The 26,120-nt window shown below is 38.0% G+C and overlaps 1 protein-coding gene across 4 annotated transcripts; it reads left to right on the forward strand.

The window, feature by feature from the left end:
* Nucleotides 1-2,327: 2,327 nt before the first annotated feature.
* Nucleotides 2,328-10,135, forward strand: LOC139115111 (programmed cell death protein 6-like). Of its 4 annotated transcripts, none has more exons than XM_070677017.1 (5): nt 2,328-2,435; nt 2,835-3,015; nt 5,091-5,246; nt 6,103-6,246; nt 9,039-10,135. In XM_070677017.1, the coding sequence occupies exons 1-5, from the start codon at nt 2,409-2,411 to the stop codon at nt 9,266-9,268; spliced, it is 738 nt and encodes a 245-aa protein (XP_070533118.1). In that variant the 5' UTR covers nt 2,328-2,408; the 3' UTR covers nt 9,269-10,135. The 4 variants fall into 4 exon arrangements, with proteins under 4 accessions (XP_070533118.1, XP_070533119.1, XP_070533115.1 ...); XM_070677018.1 differs by having other exon boundaries at nt 5,094-5,246; XM_070677014.1 differs by having other exon boundaries at nt 2,371-2,435; nt 2,832-3,015.
* The last annotated feature ends 15,985 nt before the right edge of the window (nt 10,136-26,120 follow it).

The raw sequence follows: 26,120 nt of genomic DNA on the forward strand, positions 1-26,120 counted from the left end.
GTAAAATTTGAGCTGATAGGTGGCTATATGTCGAAAAAAGGCCAATTACATGATTGAATATAGCTAATCTTCAAATCAACTTATGTACTTCAATTTCGAGAGAAGGAACGGGAAAATTTGTCCATTTTGGGAACTTTTGTCCGCTCCGGCGGATATTTTTTTGCCTGGAGGTACCCCGAAAACGCCCTCACATGGCTATATACTCGCCTCTGCTTAAATATAATGAAACCTATTTTTAAACCTTTTTGGTTAAAATATGTCTATAATGGGATCGTTTTGCATTAGCTTTGAGCTTGAGATATGGATGATTCGTGGAAAAACAGTTTCCTGCCTGATGGATTTTTAGTGAGACGACGAGTGAGCGTGGAAAAAGTGACCTTTTTCCCGGGAGGAGACTCAAGGACCCGGTCGTGTGCGGGCCCTCCAATTAGATGTGGACCTTAAACTGCCACCGGAGCGCAAGAGCGATCTTATACGGCTGTCTCTTTCTGTCTTCTTCCGGGAAATCCTAATAAATAAACTTGTTTTGCAGACCTAGCTTACAAACAATCATACAAGTTATCTTTTCCGACGATACAGCCGTCTAGCGGGTCATCTTTTCGACGAAAACCTCCATAGGGCGACATTAATTTGAAAAAAAAAACAGTAGTAGCCATGAATCAATCGAAAAAAGTTTTTTTTTTATGTTTTCACAAAATCATTCGGCAAGTCATGATAGACTGAAAATGTTATACTCCAGTGAACTTGTAAGGTCGGTGACCCTGGTTGACACCATGTCAACCCAACGCAGACACGATGGTTGCAGTACAGTAGTGGTCTTATTAGTCATGATGCTTTACATCATTGTCAATATTTTCATGTCAATTATCCAAGTCATTTGTTAGATCATTGCATGATTTTTGAGTTGTGTAGGAAAACTTTTTACCAATATTCTGAATAACAGACTTAACAGTTTTATACAAAGTAAATATTTGCTCAGTTGCGAACTAATCGGTTTTCAAAAACGACGCACGACCACAGTTTCGTTTTAAAGTCTTTGATTAATCATTACAAGCATCAAGGTAGCTCCAAGCATTTGTTTACATGCTTTGTAGGGTTGTTTTGTAAATTTTCAAACTAGGCTTTAATTGAAGGTTTCTGAATATTGTACAGTGCATGTATGATAATGTCAAGCCATGTATTAAGTTATCAGCTGCCTACACCATTTGATGTCACGTGCACTCACATGTTGGTACCAGGCAAGGTTGTAATCTCAGTCACACTTTATTTAATTTATTTTTAAAAGATTTGCTAACTTTGCTTCATAACAAATGTATTGATGCTTCTGTTTTGCTTGATAGAAAACTGCCAATTCTTAAGTTTGCAGATGATATTGTGTTACTATCAACCTCACAGCTGGTTTGCAGCACTCACTCAGGTTGCTTGAATCCTTTTGTAATAAGTGGCGTTATCAATAAGTCTCAAGAATACAAAGATTATGATCTTCAATGCAAACTTTAATCTGCATAAATATAATGTCTACATTTACGGTAAGAGACTAGATATTGTTTCCTCTTATACATCTTATACATACCTAGGTATCACTTAAAAAACAAGGCTTTCTCTAAAAAAACAAAGCATTGCGTTCTCTATTTGCTTTTATAAAAACCTTTAACTCTCAAAATGGGACACCAGTGATGGTACAGAACTGCGTCTTTTTGACTGTCTTGTCAAACCAGTGTTATTGTATGGATCAGAGGTTTGGGGGAGTTAAGCTTACTTGTTTAGAAAAGCAAATTTAAAAAGGTTTAGTGATTACTTTCTGAAACCTAATGGTTAATTTGAGATTGTTCAGATGAAGGCATGCGGACACATTCTTGGTGTCAATAAAAGTGCATGCATCCATGCATGTTTGGTGGAACTTGGCGTCTTCCACTTCTACTGTGTATTATCGTTAATGTGATAAAATATTGAGGTAGTTTAGAAAGCCTTAAAAATAATAGTCTCCTAGCTGCAGCGTTTGAAATTGAAAACAAATTGTGTGTTCAAACCATCGAAAGGCCTGCTATTGTAAAATAGCGTAGTGTAGAGGTATTTCAGGATTGCATATAGGGGGCCTACGTACCGCCAAACTCAAAAAGTAGGACGGGAACCCGCTTTTTCTGTTTGTTTTTATTTTCATAATTAATCAGAGTATAAGTTAAGTAAAAATCAGATTAATAATGAAACTTTTCGATTTTGAGCAGACTTTCATTCTGCCTAAACCGTACTTGAGTCCAACACGGCTTCTTATACACCGCAAGTGAAGTCTGGATTATGGTAGGTTTAGTGAACACAGCAACTCATTGAGCGAAGCCAAGACGACTGAAACAGAGAACATATTGAGTTGAGATAACAGATAACGAACAAACAGCATTTAAAATTCCAAGATGGCGTACCCAGGTTACGGCGCTCCGGTAAGAAATTATGCTAGAAGTGTGGCTTATTAATCACTAACTTGGCCATCAAAGAATGCTCTGTGATATTTTATCGTTGTTGAGTAATCGTCGGTTGTGATTCTGTGAAAAATCAACGCCTGAACGCCCTTTTTGATGTTTTTGAGCAATATCTCGTCGATCAGAAAGTGATAACCTTTTGCCACTCGACTTTGACAAAAGTATGCCCGTTTCCTGGTTAATTAATTAACCACGCATGTAGAGTAGTCGTGATTTAACCGATGATGTGCCCGTCATGTCGAGTGTCGTCTTCTATCTCTAGTTGAAATGGTCACAATGTGTTTTATACTAATTTGTCCCACACAAAAACTATTACAATAAAAGTTGTCGAAATCGAATGGTTTTGTTGTTATCAAGCAGGGAGGTTATCCTGGTCAACAACAACCCTACGGACAGCCTACAGGTTACGGTACACAACAACCAGGTGGTTACGCTCAACCAGGATATGCACCTCAACAACCTGGCTATGGTGCACCCGGTGGCTATCCTCCTCCACAGCAACCCGGCTACCCAGGATATGGACCACCACCTGGTCAACAAGGCAAGTAATCTGAACCATCAACTGTCGTTTGAACACAATAAGGCTGTTTGCAAACGTTGCAAATCTATCTGAAGGAGGCGGCATGGAACTTGAAGAAAATTTAGGGAATGTACAGTGAATGGAGACTTGGAATAAAAAAATAATGCGCATAATTTTAAGTTATAACGCACCAGTGTTGAACAAAAAACTCACACAAATTCCAGTTGTCTTTCAGACTGTACAGTGTTAGCCATGGTTTTGTGGAGAGACCGTGTGTTAGCATACACTTATAAAGATTAGCACTAGTAACACAAAACTGTTCATCTATTGGTAATCCTTATTTGAGACTCAAGGAATCAGCCAATCAAGAATGACTCTACTGTGATCATCCAATTCAATAAGTTTAAAGTCAATTATGTTGCCCAACCAGGGCTTCCATTACTGTCATCTATAGCAGTGTTTGTATCTTTAACAGGGCCTGAAAATTATGCTGGTCCGAGGTCCTGGACCAGTGATTTTTTTATCCCGGACCAGTATAAAATTACCCCTAAAAAGTCCGCAGACCAGTACAAACAGCAGCCAATTTATTTCACAAGGGAATTTCTGGTGTTTTTCCCAGATTGTGTTCTGGTGTCTTTTGACGCAAAATTAGTATTTTGCAGTACATTTCTCTGGAAGGAGTCTCATGACTTTCCTATCGTCCGTAGTAAGCAAGCTTCAGAATTTCAAAGGTCACCATGCTGAATTCCTTATATAGTCAAGACTGCCTAGCTTGATTGTTGTAGTTGACCTGAACAAGAACCGCCTAGCTTGTCAAAACAGCATTATGGCAATTTGCTATTGCTATCAAAGGAAAAAGAAGTTCCTCTCAGATAATTGGTATTTTCAACCTATATTTTGCAATTTAAATAGAAAAGAATCAACCGCTGGACAATTATAAAAATGAAGTGAACTTTATAGCAATAGTAAAAAAACTATATTAAGTGCGTGTACAAGAACTTGAGAAATCTACCAGGTAAATGTTTATGCAATGTGTCTGTATTACAAAGATTGAGTTTTTAGCTGTATGTAAATCCCAAGCAAATCTGATAGAAATGCATGAGTACGAGAAAATGAATCATTCTCGTATTGTTATGCAAATTTTGTAGGACCAGTGGATTTTACCTTGGGACCAGTGAAAAAAAAAGGACACTGGTCCTGGGACCAGTGGGAAAAAAGGGAAATTTTCAGGCCCTGCTTAAAGTGAAACAGGTCCTCTTGTCACATGCTGTGTTTTAACAAGGAATAAAAAACACCTCAAGAAATGGCAATTTTTTTTAAATCACCAGATCCACCCAGTAATGTTTTTCTAGGCCTAAACTACTTTGGTGATTTTACCTGTTAACAATAAGTTGCTCGTTAGACAATTCACAGAAATGGTATGCAAAATATTTGGATGGAAGTTTTATTTATTTATTTCTTATTTATTTATGTATTTATTCATTTATTGGGAAAGCCTACGGGATCTTGTCCCATTTACAGGTTCCACAAAATAAGCTCAAAATGCAAAACTACAATTACAGATAAATAGAGTCACAGAACAAGTCACATAGGGAGGTATATTTTCTTTGGAGATTACATCGATGCAAAGAATGCAAACGTGTTCATCTTAGTTTATTTTACAAAGATTGGCAACATAGAAACCTCCTCCTTCTGTTTGACTCAGAGAATTAAGTTATGAAGACACTGGCCAATGTTGTATATTGGTCTGATATACTTAAAATTGATGTCTTTCAATTCACAATTTGTATTGCTAAAAAAATTATTGAAAGCACTTCAATCATTGATCTTGACCTCTTTGTGGAAATTTGTGAATTTTCACAGACTAAAAATTGTCATAGATATTCAACGAAGTGCACAGCTGGTGCTGGACTTATCAGTATCCAGGTCACCAGTTCTGAGTGCTGGTTTGGGCCGACCACTGACCAGGGTGGTGAGATCCTTGCTATAGTAACACTTCCCTATCTTATCAGTGGTAAATGAATACACCAAGTTCTATGAAATGCATAGCATTTTCATCATTACAAAGACTCTATATCACCGTTATTTGATTTCAGCAGGCTGTCCACCTGGTGTTGATCCCAGCATCTGGCAATGGTTCTGTTCTGTTGATTCTGATAAATCTGGTAAAATAACATCCCAAGAATTGCAACAAGCCCTCACCAATAATGACTGGAGCCATTTTAACCCGGAGACATGTCGTCTCATGATTGGTATGTGACAATATTATGTATTGTAGTTCCTATCATGCCTATTTTAAGTTCATCAATGATGATGTCTTACAAAATATATGAGTAGAATGGTTTACAGAAGAATTTGCTCTAGTTTTATGTACATCTGTGTTCTTACTGGTACTGATATCTTGAACCTTTCAACTCAACTAATTTTGATGCTAATCAGTAGTTTTTCATATAGTTTTGAAAACTGCAGATGAAGTTATTAAGGTAGAATGGGCTTGTATATTGAAGAGATTCAAACTTTTGCTCAAATTTTCTAAAATCAATGAATACAAATAACAGGTTACTGTACAAAATTTGGAACCAGAGAAACAAAATTACCTAATATTTACTGAACTTTAACGTCAACATGGCACATGGCCACCATCCCTTTGTTAAAGGATGGTAGTCGTCGGAACGGCGCTCAAAGGTCGCTACAGACCCCTACGACTGATATAAACACTGTATCTAAGCTACGTTGGTGATTGATGAAAGTTAAAGCATGTTGGTCTTAATGTACATCGTAAAATTTAAATGTTGCAGCTATTTTGACATGATGCATCTATATACAGTGCATGAAATACATTGTTTGTAAACAAGAAAGTTGCACGTGCGCAGTTCCGACAACCACTTCCATTTAACCCTATGAGGAAAAAAATAATTTTTTTTCGTTCGCAAAATTTTAATTACCCCATGATCTTTAAAAGGAATCCTGACAAATGGTAGACCAGAAAACAACTGTTAAAGTTTTTGAAGCCAAATGTCTGTACAGGAGGTGCTTTCCACCTCAATATTGCTGTGTACTTGAAATACTCCTAACAAACAGTATGTGTTCTCAACTGTGTGTGTACAGGTATGTTTGATAAGGATCAATCCGGCAAAATTGACATCCATGAATTTTCTGCACTGTGGCATTACATCCAGCAGTGGAGACAGGTGTATCAACAGTTCGACAGAGACAACTCAGGAAGGATTGATTCAAATGAACTGCACAGTGGTAAGTAGATTATCTTACACTTCATGTATGTTTAGTTCAGTACAAATTCTCTGCCAATCTTACATGGAGTATAAATACTAAAGAAGATGGTGAGTGACACACTGATTAAAGACGTGTAAAAACCATAGAATACATTAACAAATTAAATTAAATTTGGTACAATTTCTTTTCAAGTTTAACAGCTTTCCTAGGAAAGTTTCAGACTGCCAACTCTACTGGACATTTGGTGAAGATAAACTGGGAATTTTTTTCATCAGATGGGTTATCATTAATGATATATAGTACCTTGTTCTCGTATCATCATTTAGTAAGCAAATGAACACAAAATGCAATTTATTTTCTGCAAGGCCAACATCTTTAATAAACTTACAATGCATTTTGTATTCTTAGTCGTGGTGTTTTTTGAAATGTTGTCCTTTGTATTCAGCATGTGACTTGAACAGAAAAAATTTGCACAAACAATTTTATGAATACACATTGGATAGTTCACATAGTTGTCAGGCACAAACAATGATATCAATTTACTGTATAGACTTTGTTATGTGAATTTATAATTTCATAATGACATTCTTACTGATAACAATCATTGTTTAATGTTTTATGATCATCACAGTGTGAAAGAATTCTATTACCAATTTGCAGTTCTATCCAAACCCCCCTCCAAGCTGTATCTGAAAAGAGAATTATTTATGTAAATACCTAAGTCATTCTGCTTGCTTGATCTGACCTGTTCAACACAGTATATCATGCTTTGGTAACCCATTGTCTCTTTGTCCAAAACTTTGATCCATTACATAATACATCTTTTACGATAAATACAACAGAGAGCTATATTCTTCCATGCGCTCAAAGAATAGCATGAGTATTGGCATAAGGCCAGAGTAATTATTATTTTATTTGTTTTGACATCCACTCAGAATGTTGCAGTGTTTTTGCTAAGGTTGGGCAATATTGGTAAATGATTTGGGACCCTGGTAACATTGCTGCTGTCCCCTTATTCTATTGCACTGATTCTAAGGGGAACCCCGGTAACATTTACCTGTTCACCACCCTTAGCAAAAACACTCTGTTGAAAGGTTGGCAGATAAGCAGTTTAAGAACACAGACAGAATTTTGCTTATTCAAGTTTTATGTTGAGTGTCATTCAAAAATCACAGCAAAAAGCAAAAAGCTCCTTCTTAATCTCCAAACTTTGCAATAGTTTGACTTTCCTTGTATATTCCGGTCCATCATCTTGTCTTTATGTTATGGACCCAGCTTAGTTCCTATAATTTGATGATATTTTGGGCTGCTTCATCAAACTTCTACTGCTCCAAATCAATTAAGAGCATATTGTATATTAGAGTTCCTCTTTTACCATCTACCATCACTTTGTACATGTAAGGTGCCAGCTTTTTACATCTCTCATTTATTAGCATATTTCCTACCTTTCCTCACACTCTCCCCAGTCTACCAGTTTTCTTGTATTCCCTGCAAGATAAGGTTATCCTTACTACTATGTCCTTGGACGTTATCAAAACTCAATTTTGCATGGTCCAATCTTTGTCAAAGTGCTTTGTTTTAAGGTTCTGATAATTTGTTCCTGAGTGCAGATAATGAGTCATTGATGTTGCTACATTGTCAGTTCCTTGGTGGATGACACATCATTTGCTCAATCAGTGCCAAAGAAAAATGGCAATATTTTCTTTTTATGTCAGTTTTCTGTGAATTTCACTTTGGGTTGCTGTGCAGTGACTCTGTTATTTTTGTTGTCATAAAAACTAATGATGGAAATGTATTGGCAGCCAGGTCACTTATTCATGTCTATTCACGTCTACAACTTTGGTTTTCATCCTCTAAACCTACAATTTCATTTGTTTGAAGCAATTATTTTTTCATCTGTGATGATGACTATTATGTGTTTCACTGCTTTGTTGTTGTTTTCACAAGATGCTGACCGATTGATATTGGAAAGTTGAGTTGCTTTTACATGCAGGCAATGCACAAACCAGTTCACAGTTCACACTATGCTGTTGATCAGCAGCATACATGAAGTCTTTATTTCAAGATATGATTCAAGTCTTTATTTCAAGATATGATTCAAGTCTTTATTTCAAGATATGATTCAAGTCTTTATTTCAAGAGATGATTCAAGTGAGAATTTTACCAAATTGTCATGTCCTTTATCCAGGGATTGTGTAATCAGTTTGACTTGAAATGGTGATGTGAAATACTCTGTCAGTTAGGCTTGGAAATTGTTGTTGAAGTCACGTCAATGTGAAGTCAATGTGATCGTGCCATGCCAGTTCATGACATCATGAGAATACTCAATCAAATCTTTGCTGTATATTTTCTTTTGATGTCAATATTTTTGAATGGGTTTTATGTGATTGAAAGTTCAAGTGGTTTTCAGTAATCCTGCATGAATTAACCCTAGCTTTGGCAGGGATTGCATTTCAGTTTGGTTCTTTACATTGCATTTTAGTAGAGTTCTTTATATGACAATTTACAGAATAAGATGCTCTTCATGCCAGGGTAAATTTATGTCTTGAACGTTTCATCATGTAATTGTCATGCTAGGCTGTCAAGCAACTGTGTGATGAGTCTTTGACAGACAATATGTAACTTGCCAAGTTGCCATGGTATCAACTCATGCAATCATACAGCCTTTGTGTCTGTAACTTATCTCTTGCATTACATCACTGATCAGAATGACAAAAGACTAAGCAATTTGAAAAGTTCTGAAAATCATTTTTTAGTTTGTTGTGTGTTATAAAAATAATGATCATAAATGTCATTGTGTCTCTTCGCAGCATTCAACCAGATGGGTTTTCGATTGTCACCACAGTTTGCACAGCTTGTAGTCACCAAGTATGACAGGCAGGGCAGAAGACAGCTGAAGTTTGACGAGTTCATCCAGTGTTCTGTGTTACTGAAATCATTAACAGAAACATTTAAACAGAAAGACACCAATATGAGTGGCAGCATCAGCGTCAGTTATGAAGAATTTATGTCAATGGTATTATTAAATCTTATTGTTTAATATGTATCAGTAACAATTCTTGGTGTTTTTCACTCAGTCTTTGAATATGTGCTTTTCTCATGTAATGCTTATCTTCATGTTCACCTTGTATATTGAAGGGACAATACATGTACGCAGTGGTAATATAATCTTTATTGGCTCATATTATAAAAATTAGGTTTTTTGTCTTTCCAAGACACATAACATTGCTTACAATACTTTGCTATTGTTGATGAAGGAAATTTAGTCTAGAATAGTATTCATTTTAATGTGAGACTTTGCACACAACAAAAATACTGTAAATTATCTTTAGTAGAGTTTTAGATTCACAATATATGTCTTTTTTTTTACACATGTCACTCATAATTATGTCAAAATCTTCTTTCCTCAAAATCACCACATTGTTGTTCAAGTTACACATAGCAACAAGTATGATTGTTAGCTGTATTGTAGAAGTCCAAGGAAACGATAACATCTTCTGTATCACATGGTTATTCCCCACTGAAAAAGAATTTTTACCAAATGTGAATAACAGTAAAGAAAGAAATCTAGTCAAGATCATTATTTATTGTCTTGCAATGAAATGTGTTAATTAATAATAATTAATAATAATGCATAACAAATCAGCTGGGTGTTTTTATGGATAACAAATCATGTCTATAGTTGAATGCAATTGTTCATAACCATATTTTTCATTGAACACAATCTGGAAACTTTTTCCCATGTATTTTAAGAATGCTGCCAATTATTTTTAGAGAGCTGACTATCTAAAAAAATCTTTTCTGCTTCAGTATTTTACTCAACACTGAATGCGAATAGAATTGTGGCCAAATCTCATTGCTGATATCAAGACTTGAAAAAAGTTATTAAAGTTCCCATGAAATTGTCTTTCTTTTTGTCTTTGTTTGCATTGGAATAAGCCAGTTGGAGGTACAGGTGAATCCCAGATGGTATTTTGTTCACGTTGCCAGCAAATTCTGTGAATTTTACAATGACACTTCAGATAGACAATTTTTGTTGCGATGCCTCCAGCTGGTGGTAGAGGACCATAGAGGACCACGCAACAGGAGGCAGTGTTTCCTATTCATATTCAAAGTAGCAAGAGTGGGCCTAAAGTCTGGTTCCCTGACCCATTTCTACCACTGGCTGCGCTGCTCACAAAAATAGGGACAGGTATGGACTATTGTAAACATGGCTGTCATTTGTCAATAGTACAAGGACAGAAGTCTGGAAATGAAAATTTAAGATGCAAATAACATTGACATAATCCACAGAAGATTCAGTCTGATAAAAATTTTTAACTTGAATCCGTTTGCCTGGCCAATAGTTTGTCGTTTATCAAGGTGATACAGTGATAAATGGAGGTCCACGGAACCCCATGTGATTGAGTCTGTCGCCTGTTTCTTGCGATACTTGTGATCATACGATAAAACTGATGAAGTCGTAAAAGAGTGTGCGTAATCTCCGATATTAATTGTGTGATCGAGGTACAGTAATGTGTCCTTCGTGGACATGCCGCAGTTAATCAGTGTCTTTAAGATTCGGGCGTTGGCTGATATCCACTGAGGAGGGGAAACTTGGTCAGGTTTCGGTCTACGCTTGGTGGTCCGCATAATTAGCTTCATGTCTCCTTCAGCTGCTAGCTCCGTCTCGTCGGTAGAGTCCAGCGAAGCAGTCTTTGTGGTTATATAGTCTGGAATCAGTAATGGTTTATGCTCGTCCTTCGTTAGATTCGGGGATGTGATGCGCTGGTCCGATACGATGTCTTTTAGCACATCGTTGCTGAAAGCTTCGAGGAGTTTGTTCAGTTCTGCATCTTTGGCAAGGGACTTTGTAGTCACCCCCGATGTTTCTGTTCCATATGCAGGTTGGTCTTGAGGTGCCTGTTGTTTTGCCGGTTTTGCGTCTAAGTCATTCCATGCCCAGAGAAGCCGTCCGCGTTGGCCTATAGGCAGGTTAACTCCGATGATGTCTTGGTTGTTGAGGCACTTCAGGACATCGGTTGATGGGATGCCTTGTGTAGTTAGCACGTCGTGTGTATCCTCCGTTAGGCCTGCTGTCTCACCCAGTTCGCGGAAATTTTGTGCTTTGTCTGACATTGTTGCTATTCATTTGCGTGAACAATAGCTTTGTTGACAAAGGTTATCCAAATGTGAACGCTCTGAGGTCGAAGCCAATACTGATTAACTATTAGGTGGCCTCTTCCGGAGACCGTCCCACTCACAGCCTCGAACCCGGCCCATTTAAACTACAATAAAACAAGTATTATTGTTCACAAAAACACTAATCTGTAGCTAAGAAGTGTCATTTGATTTAATATTTTGCTGCTAAATATGCTGATTGGATTATTGGAGAAAATGGCATATGTATCTTTCTTGAGGTGGATACCAATGTGAAAAACTCAAATAAAACAATTCTTAATTCTTTCATTTGTAAATAAGTGTGTCTCATGGCATCACAGAAAGGTTACAGATGTAAAATTACAGATTCCTAATGTGAAGGATACAAAAACAAAACAACTTGCATCAATAAACTTTTTGGAGAAAAGATGGAAAAACTGCAGTAGACTTGCAGTAAAGTTATTGTAGCTGAGTACCATGCCACAGTTCTTTTTTCCTTTCATTATAATGCAACAATAACTGCATTTATTCTGCTGTAATTTATCTTCTAGAGTCCATGATTGACAATTACTCGATATTTCTGACACAAGAAAGGAATATTTGGTTGTACTTAATCATGCTTATGATTGACCAGTGCACTGTCATGAAGCACACTTATTGATTGATAATTGAGAATGATGATTTTGAGCGATACTTGCTGATCTTTATTAAGAATGGAGTCTTTGAGGTTACAAGCATACATGTACTATTCACATTTTAATAGATCATCATTTCACTTTTTCAGTATTTCCTCTTGCCTATTCAAAGCTATTTAGCATTGTGGAAAAGATACACTCTCTAGGTTCTCCCATTTCACATGTTATCATATTTTCAAATGAAAGAATTGGAAAGGCAGTGCTGTGTATTTGTAATAGCACCAGACCTAAAACGTTTTAACACCAACAATTGCTGGGCCGCTACTGCTCTTGGCAGTTCAGTAAATTTATTGTTGACCTAACTTTGCTATGGTTGTACATGTTTATCAATGTTCTTACAATACTGTCAATATTCATTTTACTGTCTTCTCTAAAAAGCAGTGCATTATCCTTGTGTTAATAATTGCAATATTAGCAGAGTTTTCAAGTAGACAGTGAGTGGCATTGAAATATTTATCTGCAACTGACAGTTCATGCTGCATGCATTTTTGACAAATATATATATTTTAACATTTGAAGTCTTCATTTCCAACTGTACAATGTGACTCGATGAAATTGTGATGTTCAACATACAGAAATTTGAAATGATTTGAAAAACTGATCGCTTTTTGTGAAAATATATCATTGTGAAATTGGTCCCCCTGTGGCCAAGGCACACTAGAGGGCCAATGTCATCACTCTGTCAGTCTGTGTGTGTCAGTTTTATTTATAACACACCTCGTCTGCAGTCTAATTCGTCAATTGATAGTCACGAGGGATGCCATCTTTTCGTGTTGATTCACATAAACGATGTCATCAGGCATCATTTGTCTCAACTGTTGCCTGCCAGGCATCATTTGTCTCAACTGTTGCCTGCCAGGCATCAGTTCTGAAAGCTTATGCCCACTGAATTCATAAACAACATGCACAAACTGGAATGATGTAAACAAACATGTTGTCTGCGGCCGAGTGAAACGATAGTCGAGAAATTCCTTGGTTTATCCTACTTTCTGAAGAAGAACTGAATGCTCTGGTTTCCGACAAGAACTCAAACAGATGAAAACGATAAAAGTGCTTTGAACGTTTTGCAGAAATATTGCGACACTGTCAGGAAAAACTTTTTTTTGCCGCACTCCGACATTACATGCAACAAGTTTTGTGTATGTTACTTTCTTATGCATGACTGCAGATGAGGTGTGTTATAAAACACATATTGATTGGCCATGAGGGCAACAGCATATGTCTATAATGCTTTGGGCCTGTGAGTCATCCCAAAAAACAGACTGTTTCCCTCAGTTTTCGGCTTCGGGAAGCAGTCTGTTTTGAGGGTAACTTACAGGCCCTCTGAGTACAGATGTATGCTGTTGCCCTCATGACCAGTCAATAAGAGTATACCGTTCCTCTGTACACCAATTTTCTGGAGCTCATAATTCAGAAGTTATTACATCAAGTTTGAAAAACTTTAGTATGTTGAATGTTAGAATGACTATCTACAACTAAGTTAAATCTCATAGATGTAGGTTGTACAATTAAATATGATTTTTCATAAATTTCAAAAATTTCCATTGAAAACATTATTACTTTGATATTTGGTACAAATGTTGATAGGAGCCATATATTTGATAGTTGTTCAATTAGCATATAACATTTGCATTTTTTTAGGAGTTTTTAATTTTTTTGACAAAAATCTTTCGTTTGAGAATGACTTGTCTTCTAAGGTCACAAATTTGGATTGTAGGTTTTTTCCGAATGTTCTGATTATCAGTAACTGTGTCCAAATGATGATGAAATTTGGAAATGTAAAAATTATGGCAAAATGTGTAATAGCTTTCAATGGTTATTGATTGGTTCATAAAGAGACTTAAAATTTGATTTGTGTAAAATCTTCTGAAATTTATTGATGTAAATTTCTAAGGCCATGTTCTCAATTTATATTTGTCAAAACATATTTTCATAAAGTGACAGCCCATCAGCCCTTAAATCTAATTTACAGGTTATAGGCCTGGCTGCTTTCTGTTTTGTGGAAATGATGATGAAATTTGCAGTTTAAAAAGTCAAGATATCTGTTTCGGTTATATCCTTATTTGATTTTTTTTGTGCCATGGGCTGGTTAAAGGCCGGTGTGGACTTAATCCAAAAATGTAGCAACATATTTATATAACGATTACAATTTCAAAGGGAAACAAAAGACCTCATAATCTTCTTAACACCATTGTTAATTCTGATCCCAAGCCTTTTTGAACCGTGGTTTGAGTTCGGGTAACAATATTGTTAATTGTATCCTTTTTTCCATCATCACAGACAACACAGGGACACAAAAGTCTTATTGTGATGAATAACAATGCAGAAAGCATACAAAAGAATGAGAGAATCCAAACACAGCCTTTACATAAATGGAAATTCATGTTTATCCTCTGTGTTAATATTTTTAGTATCTGTACAACTTCAATTTTTATTTGTAATTTGAGAATATGTCTTTGTACAACAATGTCCTTAAAATAAGATAATGTGATTTTATGACATGCTAATGATACTGGAATAGAACAGCCATTGGTTGAAAGCAAGATGACTTGTGGATAATACATTGGACTATGACAAAATATTGCAGAGTTTTGTCTTTATTATATCATAGAATCACCAGTGAGAAATGCAATATGACAAAATAGCATATTTCATCATCATATGAAATGACCCAATATACCAAATAGCGCTGATCGCAAATGACGTCACTGTTCTCCCTCATTAATATGCATAAATAAATATTTGTAAGCATTTTCCGCATAAACGATGAAAATAAATTCTGCTAGCGTTTACAATGGTTACTAAACGTTACACTAGTTCGTAGTATTTTATGGCTCAGAGTACAAGCTGCAATAACAGCCGCGCATGCTACAACAAAGTTTGTCCGAATTTTAGGCGGTGTTGTCCGAAAGTCGAGCACGTGCAGCTATATTTAGTAACAAACTTGAAATCAAGATCAATGCTATTCTTGTACAGGAAATATCACATTTCTCTGAAATTTGTCAGCAAGTTAAAGTACCCTAGCTGTTCACATTTTATTAGTTCAAAGGTATAAACAATGGCAGTGGTGGGTAGCTTGTCCCCTCAGGTCTTGTTTTATGCTACTATAGACTATAGTCTATAGAAGCTATTGGGATGGGTATCCGTTCGGCGTCCGTCGTCTCTCTGTATGTATGTATGTGTGTATGTATGTATGTCCGTTTGTGAGGCATCTGTCCACTCAAATATCTTGAGAACCGCATACTTACTGATTTGATATTTGCTGTGTAGATGCAAAATATGATTATGAGACAGTACATTTTTTTATTTTTTGATATTGTTGAAAATATTCAAATCAGCGCCAAAAGGCGTTTTTTGTAAAAAATCTTCTTCATAACCATATGTCAGACGGCTTTGGTATTTGGTATACAGGTCCCTAGGGATAACCCAACTTAGATTTGTTCAAATTGTGATGAAATATGCAAATCTGTATTTTTAAGGAATTTTTTGTCATTTTGGTCAAAAATTATTTATTTCATGAAAACCGCTTGTCTGACAGCTGTGATATTTGGTATACAGGTTCATAGGGATGATTAAAATATGATATATTCAAATTATGATGAAATCTTCAATTTTGTATTTTTGGGGCAATTTTTGCCATTTATGGTCAAAAAATTTGTTTCTCAAAACTAGCTGTCTGGTACCTCTGATATTTGGTATACAGGTCCCTTGGGGTTGTCCTAGTGTGATATATTGAAAATTGATGACGTCTCAAATTTTTGTATTTCTGGGTCAATTTTTGCCATTTTTGGTCAAAATCTTTGTTTCTCAAATGTTACTCATCTGATAGCTTTGATATTTGGTATGCAGTTTCCAAGGGTTTACATCTTAATGTAAATATTGAAATTATGATGAAATCTTCAATTTTGTATTTTTGCAGCTAATTTTGCCATTTTTGGTCAGGCCATCCTGAAATGAGCTATCAAAGATATCCACCTTCGTCATCAACACATGTGTCACAAAAAGTTATTCTCTGCATAACACAGCGGAGCTCTGTCGACTGTTAGGTCGCTTGTTTTTACAAAACCGCTGGTCAGACAGCTTTAATATTTGGTATACAGGTCCCTAGGATGACCTTAGTGAGATAATTTCTTACAATCGTTTTTTTATTTTATTTTATTTGCTCATCAACAGCGCCATCAGGCAGCCACTTACAGACAAGAAAATGAAAAAAAGGATAAAATACACTAAAATTTAAACAAACAAAAAAGTACTCTAAAAATCAAACAATGACAAAAACAAATTAACATGTCTTTTAAAAGTTGAATGAGATTCTTCAAAAACATCGACATCGCAAACCTTATCAATCAGATCATTAAACTCTACAGTAAGGGATGTGTAATAGAGGTCTATGTCTAGCAGAGTATCTAGGTACGCATAGGCCATAAAACCTGTACAATCTGTAGAGTCATAAGAAGATAAAAGGCATTTACGCACAAACATACAATCAAATAGTTTCCTACGTAAGAACAAAGGTTGAATTTTAAATAAATTACAGAGCAATTTATAGTCACAATTACACCAAGATGAAGAGTCACTGTGACATCCCTGCTTATGATGTAAATATCTAAGAAAACGTTTCTGAATTGACTCAATACGGTTTGCCTGACTGTCAGAAATTGAATTGAAAATGACTGTATTATATTCTAAAATTGGACGCACCATAGTAATAAACAGGTGTCGAAGGACAGCAACTTGAGTGATCAAATTAAAATTGCGTTTAATGAGACCAATTATGCGATTGGCTTTACCTACAATAGAGTCAATGTGATGAACAAAAGTGAGTTTTGAATAAAAAAATGATATCCAAATCCTTAATCCAGTCAGGAAATACTTAATTTTGTATCCATGTCTACAGTAGCTTCAGGGACATTGGCCCTATTTTTATTCACACTAAAACTGAAGGAAACAGTGAAATAAAAATGTGCTAAAATTGTGAATAAAATCACTATATCTGAAATGAAGAATCTAACGACAATTTCTAGGTTATCTGAGAAGAGGCATTTTTATACGGCTATAGCCTATGGCTTCATCATTTTGTAGGGAAATCATTTAGACCCTTCATGGGGAACACAGACAAAACAAGTGTTCAGGACGGAGTTCTGTGACAAATAATTTAGTGTCCATCAGAAGACAGACTATCTTCACAGTACATGTATCAATCTCTAAGGTATTCCATATTACATGTTATGAGATTACAGAAATACAGCAAAGGATGTCGGTGTAAATCTTACGACGACATTATTCCATTTAGTATCCAGGTGCATCCTTTTTGATATTGTCATACATAACATATTATTGCACATCTTGCATTCTTGACTTCATCTCATGGACCTAATGAGTAACCATTTTGTGCAAGGTCTCAGTGCAGAGTGCGAAATTCACGCTAACCCGATGGTCCTGGACCAGCAGTCTTCATGCCGGACCAGTGACTCTTGAAAGATGTCCTGCTATTCCTAAAGACGCGGGCCAGTAAATTTCCCTATATGTACAGAAGTTTACCAGAATTAATGTTTTGCTAAATTTGCAAAATTATTCAAAGGTACGAAATTCACTCTTTCAAGAGATTTGCAAAACGTGAAATTTGCAAATAAAAAGGGAACAGACTGATCGGAACTGCATCAAAGCGAAAGACCTTACCGTACGTTTTCTCGTGGCGCTATTCAATATTCTTTCCAGGTTCGAGGTCTCGTTGTGGTCATGAAAGAGTTATTGTTTAGCGTATCGAGCGTGGCGCATGTGTAGAGGTAAACTGGGTTTCGAGGACACCTCAACAATGCACTTATGATATCGAATATTTACAGCTACTGGACAACACAGTGTCGAAAGTAGAATTGTTTGGTCAGATAAATTAGGTGGTAAAATCTCCGATATAAGATATTTACCCATAGTTTTAGACAAGTCTAGTATCGTATAATTGAAGTTAGAGTCGGACTACGGAAGTCGGGCTTGGCTAGACCGAGGGGCCAGATCTGTAAGGTGTATGGTGACTTCCTCGATGTACATCGAATATTTACCCGCGATTTGACAAGTATAGTATCGTCTAGTATCGAAGATAGAGCCGGATTGAGGAAGTCGGGCTTGGCAAGATCTGTGAGGTGGCAAAATCTCTGACATATATCGAACATTTGTCCCAAAATCGTCGATAAACATCGGTGATTTTACATAGAACCACTGAGACCAGACGTGCCCGAGACTGGGGCCCGAGACACAAGAAAAGTCATTCTAGTATCGATAAAAGAATCCCAATCGCCGATAAATATCAAGTAAATATCTGTGATTTCACAGATCCGTGCTGAGACGCAAGCAAGTCATTCTAGAATAAAGCACACCCAATAAAGCACACCCAGCGATGGTATACCACAAGATTTGACCAGTTCACGACATATATACACGAACGATAGTGAGTGCATATGTGAAGTGAACTGGTCAAAATCGAGTGGTATACCGTTGCTGGGTGTGATTTATTGCTATTATATCAACACAGTATATTGAAAGTCTGGTATGGAACGTCAAAAACGGGATTTTGCTCAAGCTGAGAGCTCGAGCGTATATGCCAGCCGTGGTGTATCGCCAATATACCACGGTTCTTTTCGCGTCTCGACCAATCAGATCGCTGTATTTGCGCCATCAATATACTGGTATGATATAATATCGATTATTATATAGAGTCCCAAAAATCGCTGATATGTATCTGCCTGAGGTAAAATATCGGCGTGCAGCGACAGAAGGCAATTCATTCTTGTATCGTCTAGTATCGATATTAGACCCGAATAAAAATTGTTATGTATGACGGAAATATGTTCTGACGTCAAACTTCGATACTAGACAGTAAATGACCGAGATTTAAACATTGTCTTCATTGTGATTTGACCTTGATGGCCACTTGCCTTGGTAACCTAACCCTAACCCTAATCCTAACAAACCCTAACCCTAACCCTAACACTTACACTAACCCTACCTACCTTTCACCTTCTTACTTACCTAGTTATACCTACCTATTTGGTATGTAGCTACCTAGCTAATTCATACCTACCTACCATAAAACTAAGTACCAGGATAACTTTCTATCAACACCTTCCTAGTTCTATCAACATACCCTCCTTACCCTAACCTTAACTCTATACCTACATGCTTGCTGCCACTGAACCTACCTACCGAATTGCAGCACTTCCTACCTACACCTACATGATTTCAAAATACCTACCTACCAAACCTAACCCTAGCCCTAACCCTAACCCTAACCCTTACCCTAACCCTTACACTAACCCTACCTACCTATTTACCTTCTTACTTACCTATGTATACCTATGTATTAGGTACGTAGCTACCTACCTTTATTCCTACCTACCCATCATAAACTTCCTACCGGGATAACTACCTACCAACACCTACCTAGTTCTATCTACCTACTGTCCTAACCCTAACCCTAACTCTAACCCTACCTACCTACCTACCTACCAAGCTACCTACCTACCTACCTGCCGACTTGCACAACTTCCTACGTACACCTAGCTGATTCCTAAACACCTACTTACCAAATCTAACTCTAACCCTAATTCTAACTAACCCTAACACTAATCCTAACAAACCCTAACCCTAACCCTAACCCTAACACTAACCCTACCCATTTACCTTTTTACGTACCAATGTATACCTACATATTAGGTACGTAGCTACCTAGCTAAATTCCTACCTACCTATCATAAACTACCTACCAGGATAACTAACTACCAACATCTACCTAGTTCTATCTACCTACAGTCCTAACCCTAACCAAAACTCTAACCCTACCTACCTACCTACCTACCTACCTACCTGCCGACTTTCACAACTTCCTACCTACACCTACCTGATTCCTAAACACCTACTTACAAACCCTAACACTTACCCTAACCCTAACCCTAACCCTTGACCTACTTACCTACTTACATACCTACCTACCATTAAATCTACACAACTTCCTACCTACACCTACCTGATTCCAAAATACCTACCTACAAAACCTAACTCTAACCCTAATCCTAAGTAACCCTACCCTAACCCTAACCCTAACACTAAACCTACCTACCTATTTACCTTCTTACTTACCTATGTATACCTACGTACTAGGTACGTAGCTACCTAGCTAAATTCCTACCTACCCATCATAAACTACCTACCAGGATAACTACCTACCAACACCTGCCTAGTTCTATCTACCTACTGTCCTAACCCTAACCCAAACTCTAACTCTACCTACCTACCTACCTACCTACCGAGTTGCACAACTTCCTACCTACACCTACCTGATTCCTAAACACTACTTACCAAACCTAACTCTAACCCTAATTCTAACTAACCCTAACCCTAATCCTAACTAACCCTAACCCTAACCCTAACCCTAACACTAACCCTACCCATTAACCTTTTTACGTACCAATGTACACCTACGTAATAGGTACCTACCTAGATAAATTCCTACCTAACTATCATAACTACCTACCAACACCTACCTAGTTCTATCTACCTACGTCCTAACCCTAACCCAAACTCTAACCCTACCTGCCTACCTACCTACCTGCCGACGTGCACAACTTCCTACCTACACCTACCTGATTCCTAAACACCTATCTACCAAAAATAAATCTAACCCTAATTCTAACTAACCCTAACACTAATCCTAACTAACCCTAACCCTAACCATAACACTAACACTAACCCTACCCATTTACCTTTTTACGTACCAATGTATACCTACATATTAGGTACGTAGCTACCTAGCTAAATTCCTACCTACCTATCATAAAACTACCTACCAGGATAACTAACTACCAACATCTACCTAGTTCTATCTACCTACCGTCCTAACCCTAACCAAAACTCTAACCCTACCTACCTACCTACCTACCTACCTACCTGCCGACTTTCACAACTTCCTACCTACACCTACCTGATTCCAAACACCTACTTACAAACCCTAACACTTACCCTAACCTAACCCTAACCCTTGACCTACTTACCTACTCACATACCTACCTACCATTAAATCCACACAACTTCCTACCTACACTTACCTGATTCCAAAATACCTACCTACAAAACCTAACTCTAACCCTAATCCTAACTAACCCTACCCTAACCCTAACCCTAACACTAAACCTACCTACCTATTACTTCTTACTTACCTATGTATACCTACGTATTAGGTACGTAGCTACCTAGCTATATTCCTACCTACCCATCATAAACTACCTACCAGGATAACTACCTACCAACACCTACCTAGTTCTATCTACCTACTGTCCTAACCCTAACCCAAACTCTAACTCTACCTACCTACCTACCTACCTACCTACCTACTGCCGACTTGCACAACTTCCTACCTACACCTACCTGATTCCTAAACACCTACTTACCAAACATAACTCTAACCTAATTCAAACTAACCCTAACCCTAATCCTAACTAACCCTAACCCTAACCCTAACCCTTACACTAACCCTACCCATTTACCTTTTTACGTACCTATGTACACCTACGTATTAGGTACGTAGCTACCTAGCTAAATTCCTACCTAACTATCATCAACTACCTACCAACACCTACCTTGTTCTATCTACCTACCGTCCTAACCCTAACCAAAGCTCTAACCCTACCTGCCCTACCTACTACCTGCCGACGTGCACAACTTCCTACCTACACCTACCTGATTCCTAAACACCTACCTTCCAAAAATAAATCTAACCCTAATCCTAACTAACCCTAACCCTAATCCTAACCCTAACCCTAATCCTAACCCTAACCCTAACCCTACCAATTTAACTTCTTACGTACCGATGTATAAATACGTATTAGGTACATAGCTACCTACCTAAATTTCTACCTACCCATCATAAACTACCTACCAGGATAACTACCTACCAACACCTACCGAGTTCTATCAACCTACTGTCCTAACCCTAACCCTAACTCTAACCCTACCTACCTACCTACCTACCTACCTACCTACCAACCTACCTGCCGACTTGCACAACTTCCTACCTACACCTAGCTGATTCCTAAACACCTACTTACCAAATCTAACTCTAACCCTAATTCTAACTAACCCTAACACTAATCCTAACTAACCCTAACCCTAACCCTAACCCTACCCATTTACCTTTTTACGTACCAATGTATACCTACATATTAGGTACGTAGCTACCTAGCTAAATTCCTACCTACCTATCATAAACTACCTACCAGGATAACTAACTACCACAACATCTACCTAGTTCTATCTAACTACCGTCCTAACCCTAACCCTAACTCTAACCCTACCTGCCTACCTACCTACCTGCCGACGGCACAACTTCCTACCTACACCTACCTGATTCCTAAACACCTACCTACCAAAAAAAAATCTAACCCTAATCCTAACTAACCCTAACCCTAACCATTTACCTTATTACGTACCAATGTATAAATACGTGTTAGGTACATAGCTACCTACCTAAATTCCTACCTACCCATCATAAACTTCCTACCGGGATAACTACCTACCACACCTGCCTACTTCTATCTACCTACTGTCCTAAACCCTAACCTAACTGTAACCCTATCTACCTACCCACCTACCAACATACCTAAATACCTACCTGCCGACTTGCAGAACTTCCTACCTACACCTAGCTGATTCCTAAACTTACCAAATCTAACTCTAACCCTAATTCTAACTAACTCTAACACTAATCCTAACTAAACCTAACCCTACCCAACCCTAACACTAACCCTACCCATTTACCTTTTACGTACCAATGTACACCTACGTATTAGGTACGTAGCTACCTAGCTAAATTCCTATCTACCTATCATAAACCTACCTACCAGGATAACTAACTACCAACATCTACCTAGTTCTATCTACCTACCGTCCTAACCCTAACCCAAACTCTAACCCTACCTACCTACCTACCTACCTACCTACCTACCTACCTACCTACCTACCTGCCGACTTTCACAACTTCCTACCTACACCTACCTGATTCCTAAACACCTACTTACAAACCCTAACACTTACCCTAACCCTAACCTTAACCCTAACCTACTTACCTACTCACATACCTACCTACCATTAAATCCACACAACTTCCTACCTACACCTACCTGATTCCAAAATACCCACCTACAAACCTAACTCTAACCCTAATCCTAACTAACCCTACCCTAACCCTAACCCTATCACTAAACCTACCTACCTATTTACCTTCTTACTTACCTATGTATACCTACGTATTAGGTACGTAGGTTCCTAGCTAAATTCCTACCTACCCATCATAAAACTACCTACCAGGATAACTACCTACCAACACCTACCTAGTCTATCTATCTACCTACTGTCCTAACCCTAACCCAAACTCTAACTCTACCTACCTACCTACCTACCTACCTACCTACCTACCTACCTACCTGCCGACTTGCACAACTTCCTACCTACACCTACCTGATTCCTAAACACCTACTTACCAAACCTAAGTCTAACCCTAATTCTAACTAACCCTAACCCTAATCCTAACAAACCCTAACCCTAACCCTAACCGTAACACTAACCCTACCCATTTACCTTTTTACGTACCAATGTACACCTACGTATAAGGTACGTAGCTACCTAGCTAAATTCCTACCTAACTATCATCAACTACCTACCAACACCTACCTAGTTCTATCTACCTACCGTCCTAACCCTAACCCTAACTCTAACCCTACCTGCCTACCTACCTACCCGCCGACGTGCACAACTTCCTACCTACACCTACCTGATTCCTAAACACCTACCTACCAAAAACAAATCTAACCCTAATCCTAATTAACCCTTACCCTAATCCTAACCCTAACCCTAACCCTAACCCTAACCCTAACCTTACCCATTTGCCTTCTTACGTACCAATGTATAAACACGTATTAGGTACATAGCTACCTACCTAAATTCCTACCTACCCATCATAAACTACCTACCGGGATAACAACCTACCAACACCTACCTAGTTCTATCTACCTACTGTCCTGACCCTAATCCTAACTCTAACCCTACCTACCTACCTACCTACCAACCTATCTACCTACCTACCTACCTGCCGACTTGAACAACTTCCTACATACACCTAGCCGATTCCTTAACACCTACTTACCAAATCTAACTCTAACCATAATTCTAACTTAAGCTAACCCTAATCCTAACTAACCCTAACCCTAACCCTAAACCTAACACTAACCCTACCCATTTACCTTTTTACGTACCAATGTATACCTACATATTGGGTACGTAGCTACCTAGCTAAATTCCTACCTACCTATCATAAACTACCTACCAGGATAACTAACTACCAACATCTACCTAGTTCTATCTACCTACCGTCCTAACCCTAACCCAAACTCTAACCCTACCTACCTACCTACCTACCTACCTACCTATCTGCCGACTTTCACAACTTCCTACCTACACCTACCTGATTCCTAAACACTACTTACAAACCTTAACACTTACCCTGACCCTAATCCTAACCCTTAACCTACTTACCTAATTACCTACCTACCTACCATTAAATCTACCTAACTTCCTACTAACACCTACCTGATTCCAAAATACCTACCTACAAAACCTAACTCTAACCCTAATCCTAACTAACCCTAACCCTAACCCTAACCCTAACCCTAACCCTAACCCTAATTCTAACTAACCCTAACCCTAATCCTATCTAACCCTAACCCTAACCCTAACCCTAACACTACCCTACCCATTTACCTTTTTACGTACCAATGTACACCTATGTATCATATACGTAGCTACCTAGCTAAATTCCTACCTAACTATCATCAACTACCTACCAACACCTACCTAGTTCTATCTAACTACCGTCCTAACCCTAACCCTAACTGTAACCCTACCTGTCTACCTACCTACCTGCCGATGTGCACAACTTTCTACCTACACCTACCTGATTCCTAAACACCTACTTACGAAACCTAACTCTAACCCTAATTCTAACTAACCCTAACCCTAACCCTAACTGACCCTAACACTAACCCTAACCCTAACACTAACCCTACCCATTTACCTTTTTACGTACCAATGTACACCTACGTATTAGGTACGTAGCTACCTAGCTAAATTCCTACCTAACTATCATAAACTGCCTACCAACCCCTACCTAGTTCTATATACCTACCGTCCTAACCCTACCTACCTACCTACCTACCTGCCGATGTGCACAACATCCTACCTACACCTACCTAATTCCTTAACACCTACTGACCAAAAATAAATCTAACCCTAATCGTAACTAACCCTAACCCTAACCCTAACACCTAACACCTACCTACCACCTACCCCTACCTACCTACCTACATACCACCTACCTACCTACCTACCTACCTCCCTACCTAACCACCTTACCTTCTTACGTACCAATGTATAAATACGTATTAGGTATATAGCTACCTACCTAAATTCCTACCTACCCATCATAAACTACCTACCGGGATAACTACCTACCAACACCTGCCTACTTCTATCTACCTACTGTCCTAACCCTAACCTAACTGTAACCCTATCTACCTACCCACCTACCAACATACCTAAATACCTACCTGCCGACTTGCAGAACTTCCTACCTACACCTAGCTGATTCCTAAACACCTACTTACCAAATCTAACTCTAACCCTAATTCTAACTAACCCTAACAATAATCCTAACTAAACCTAACCCTACCCTAACCCTAACACTAACCCTACCCATTTACCTTTGTACGTACCTATGTACACCTACGTATTAGGTACGAAGCTACCTAGCTAAATTCCTACCTACCTATCATAAAACTACCTACCAGGATAACTAACTACCAACATATACCAAGTTCTATCTACCTACCGTCCTAACCCTAACCCAAACTCTAACCCTACCTACCTACCTACCTACCTACCTACCTACCTACCTACCTACCTACCTACCTGCCGACTTTCACAACTTCCTACCTACACCTACCTGATTCCTAAACACCT

Source organism: Ptychodera flava, chromosome 17 (genome assembly GCF_041260155.1).
Source record: "Ptychodera flava strain L36383 chromosome 17, AS_Pfla_20210202, whole genome shotgun sequence".
Classification (NCBI taxonomy): domain Eukaryota; kingdom Metazoa; phylum Hemichordata; class Enteropneusta; family Ptychoderidae; genus Ptychodera; species Ptychodera flava.

Coding starts and splice junctions, on each gene's coding strand:
- LOC139115111 (XM_070677014.1), top strand. CDS start 2,409: ATGGCGTACCCAGGTTACGGCGCTCCG. Junction 2,436..2,831: donor ACCCAGGTTACGGCGCTCCG/GTAAGAAATTAT, acceptor GTTGTTATCAAG/CAGGGAGGTTATCCTGGTCA. Junction 5,247..6,102: donor GACATGTCGTCTCATGATTG/GTATGTGACAAT, acceptor GTGTGTGTACAG/GTATGTTTGATAAGGATCAA.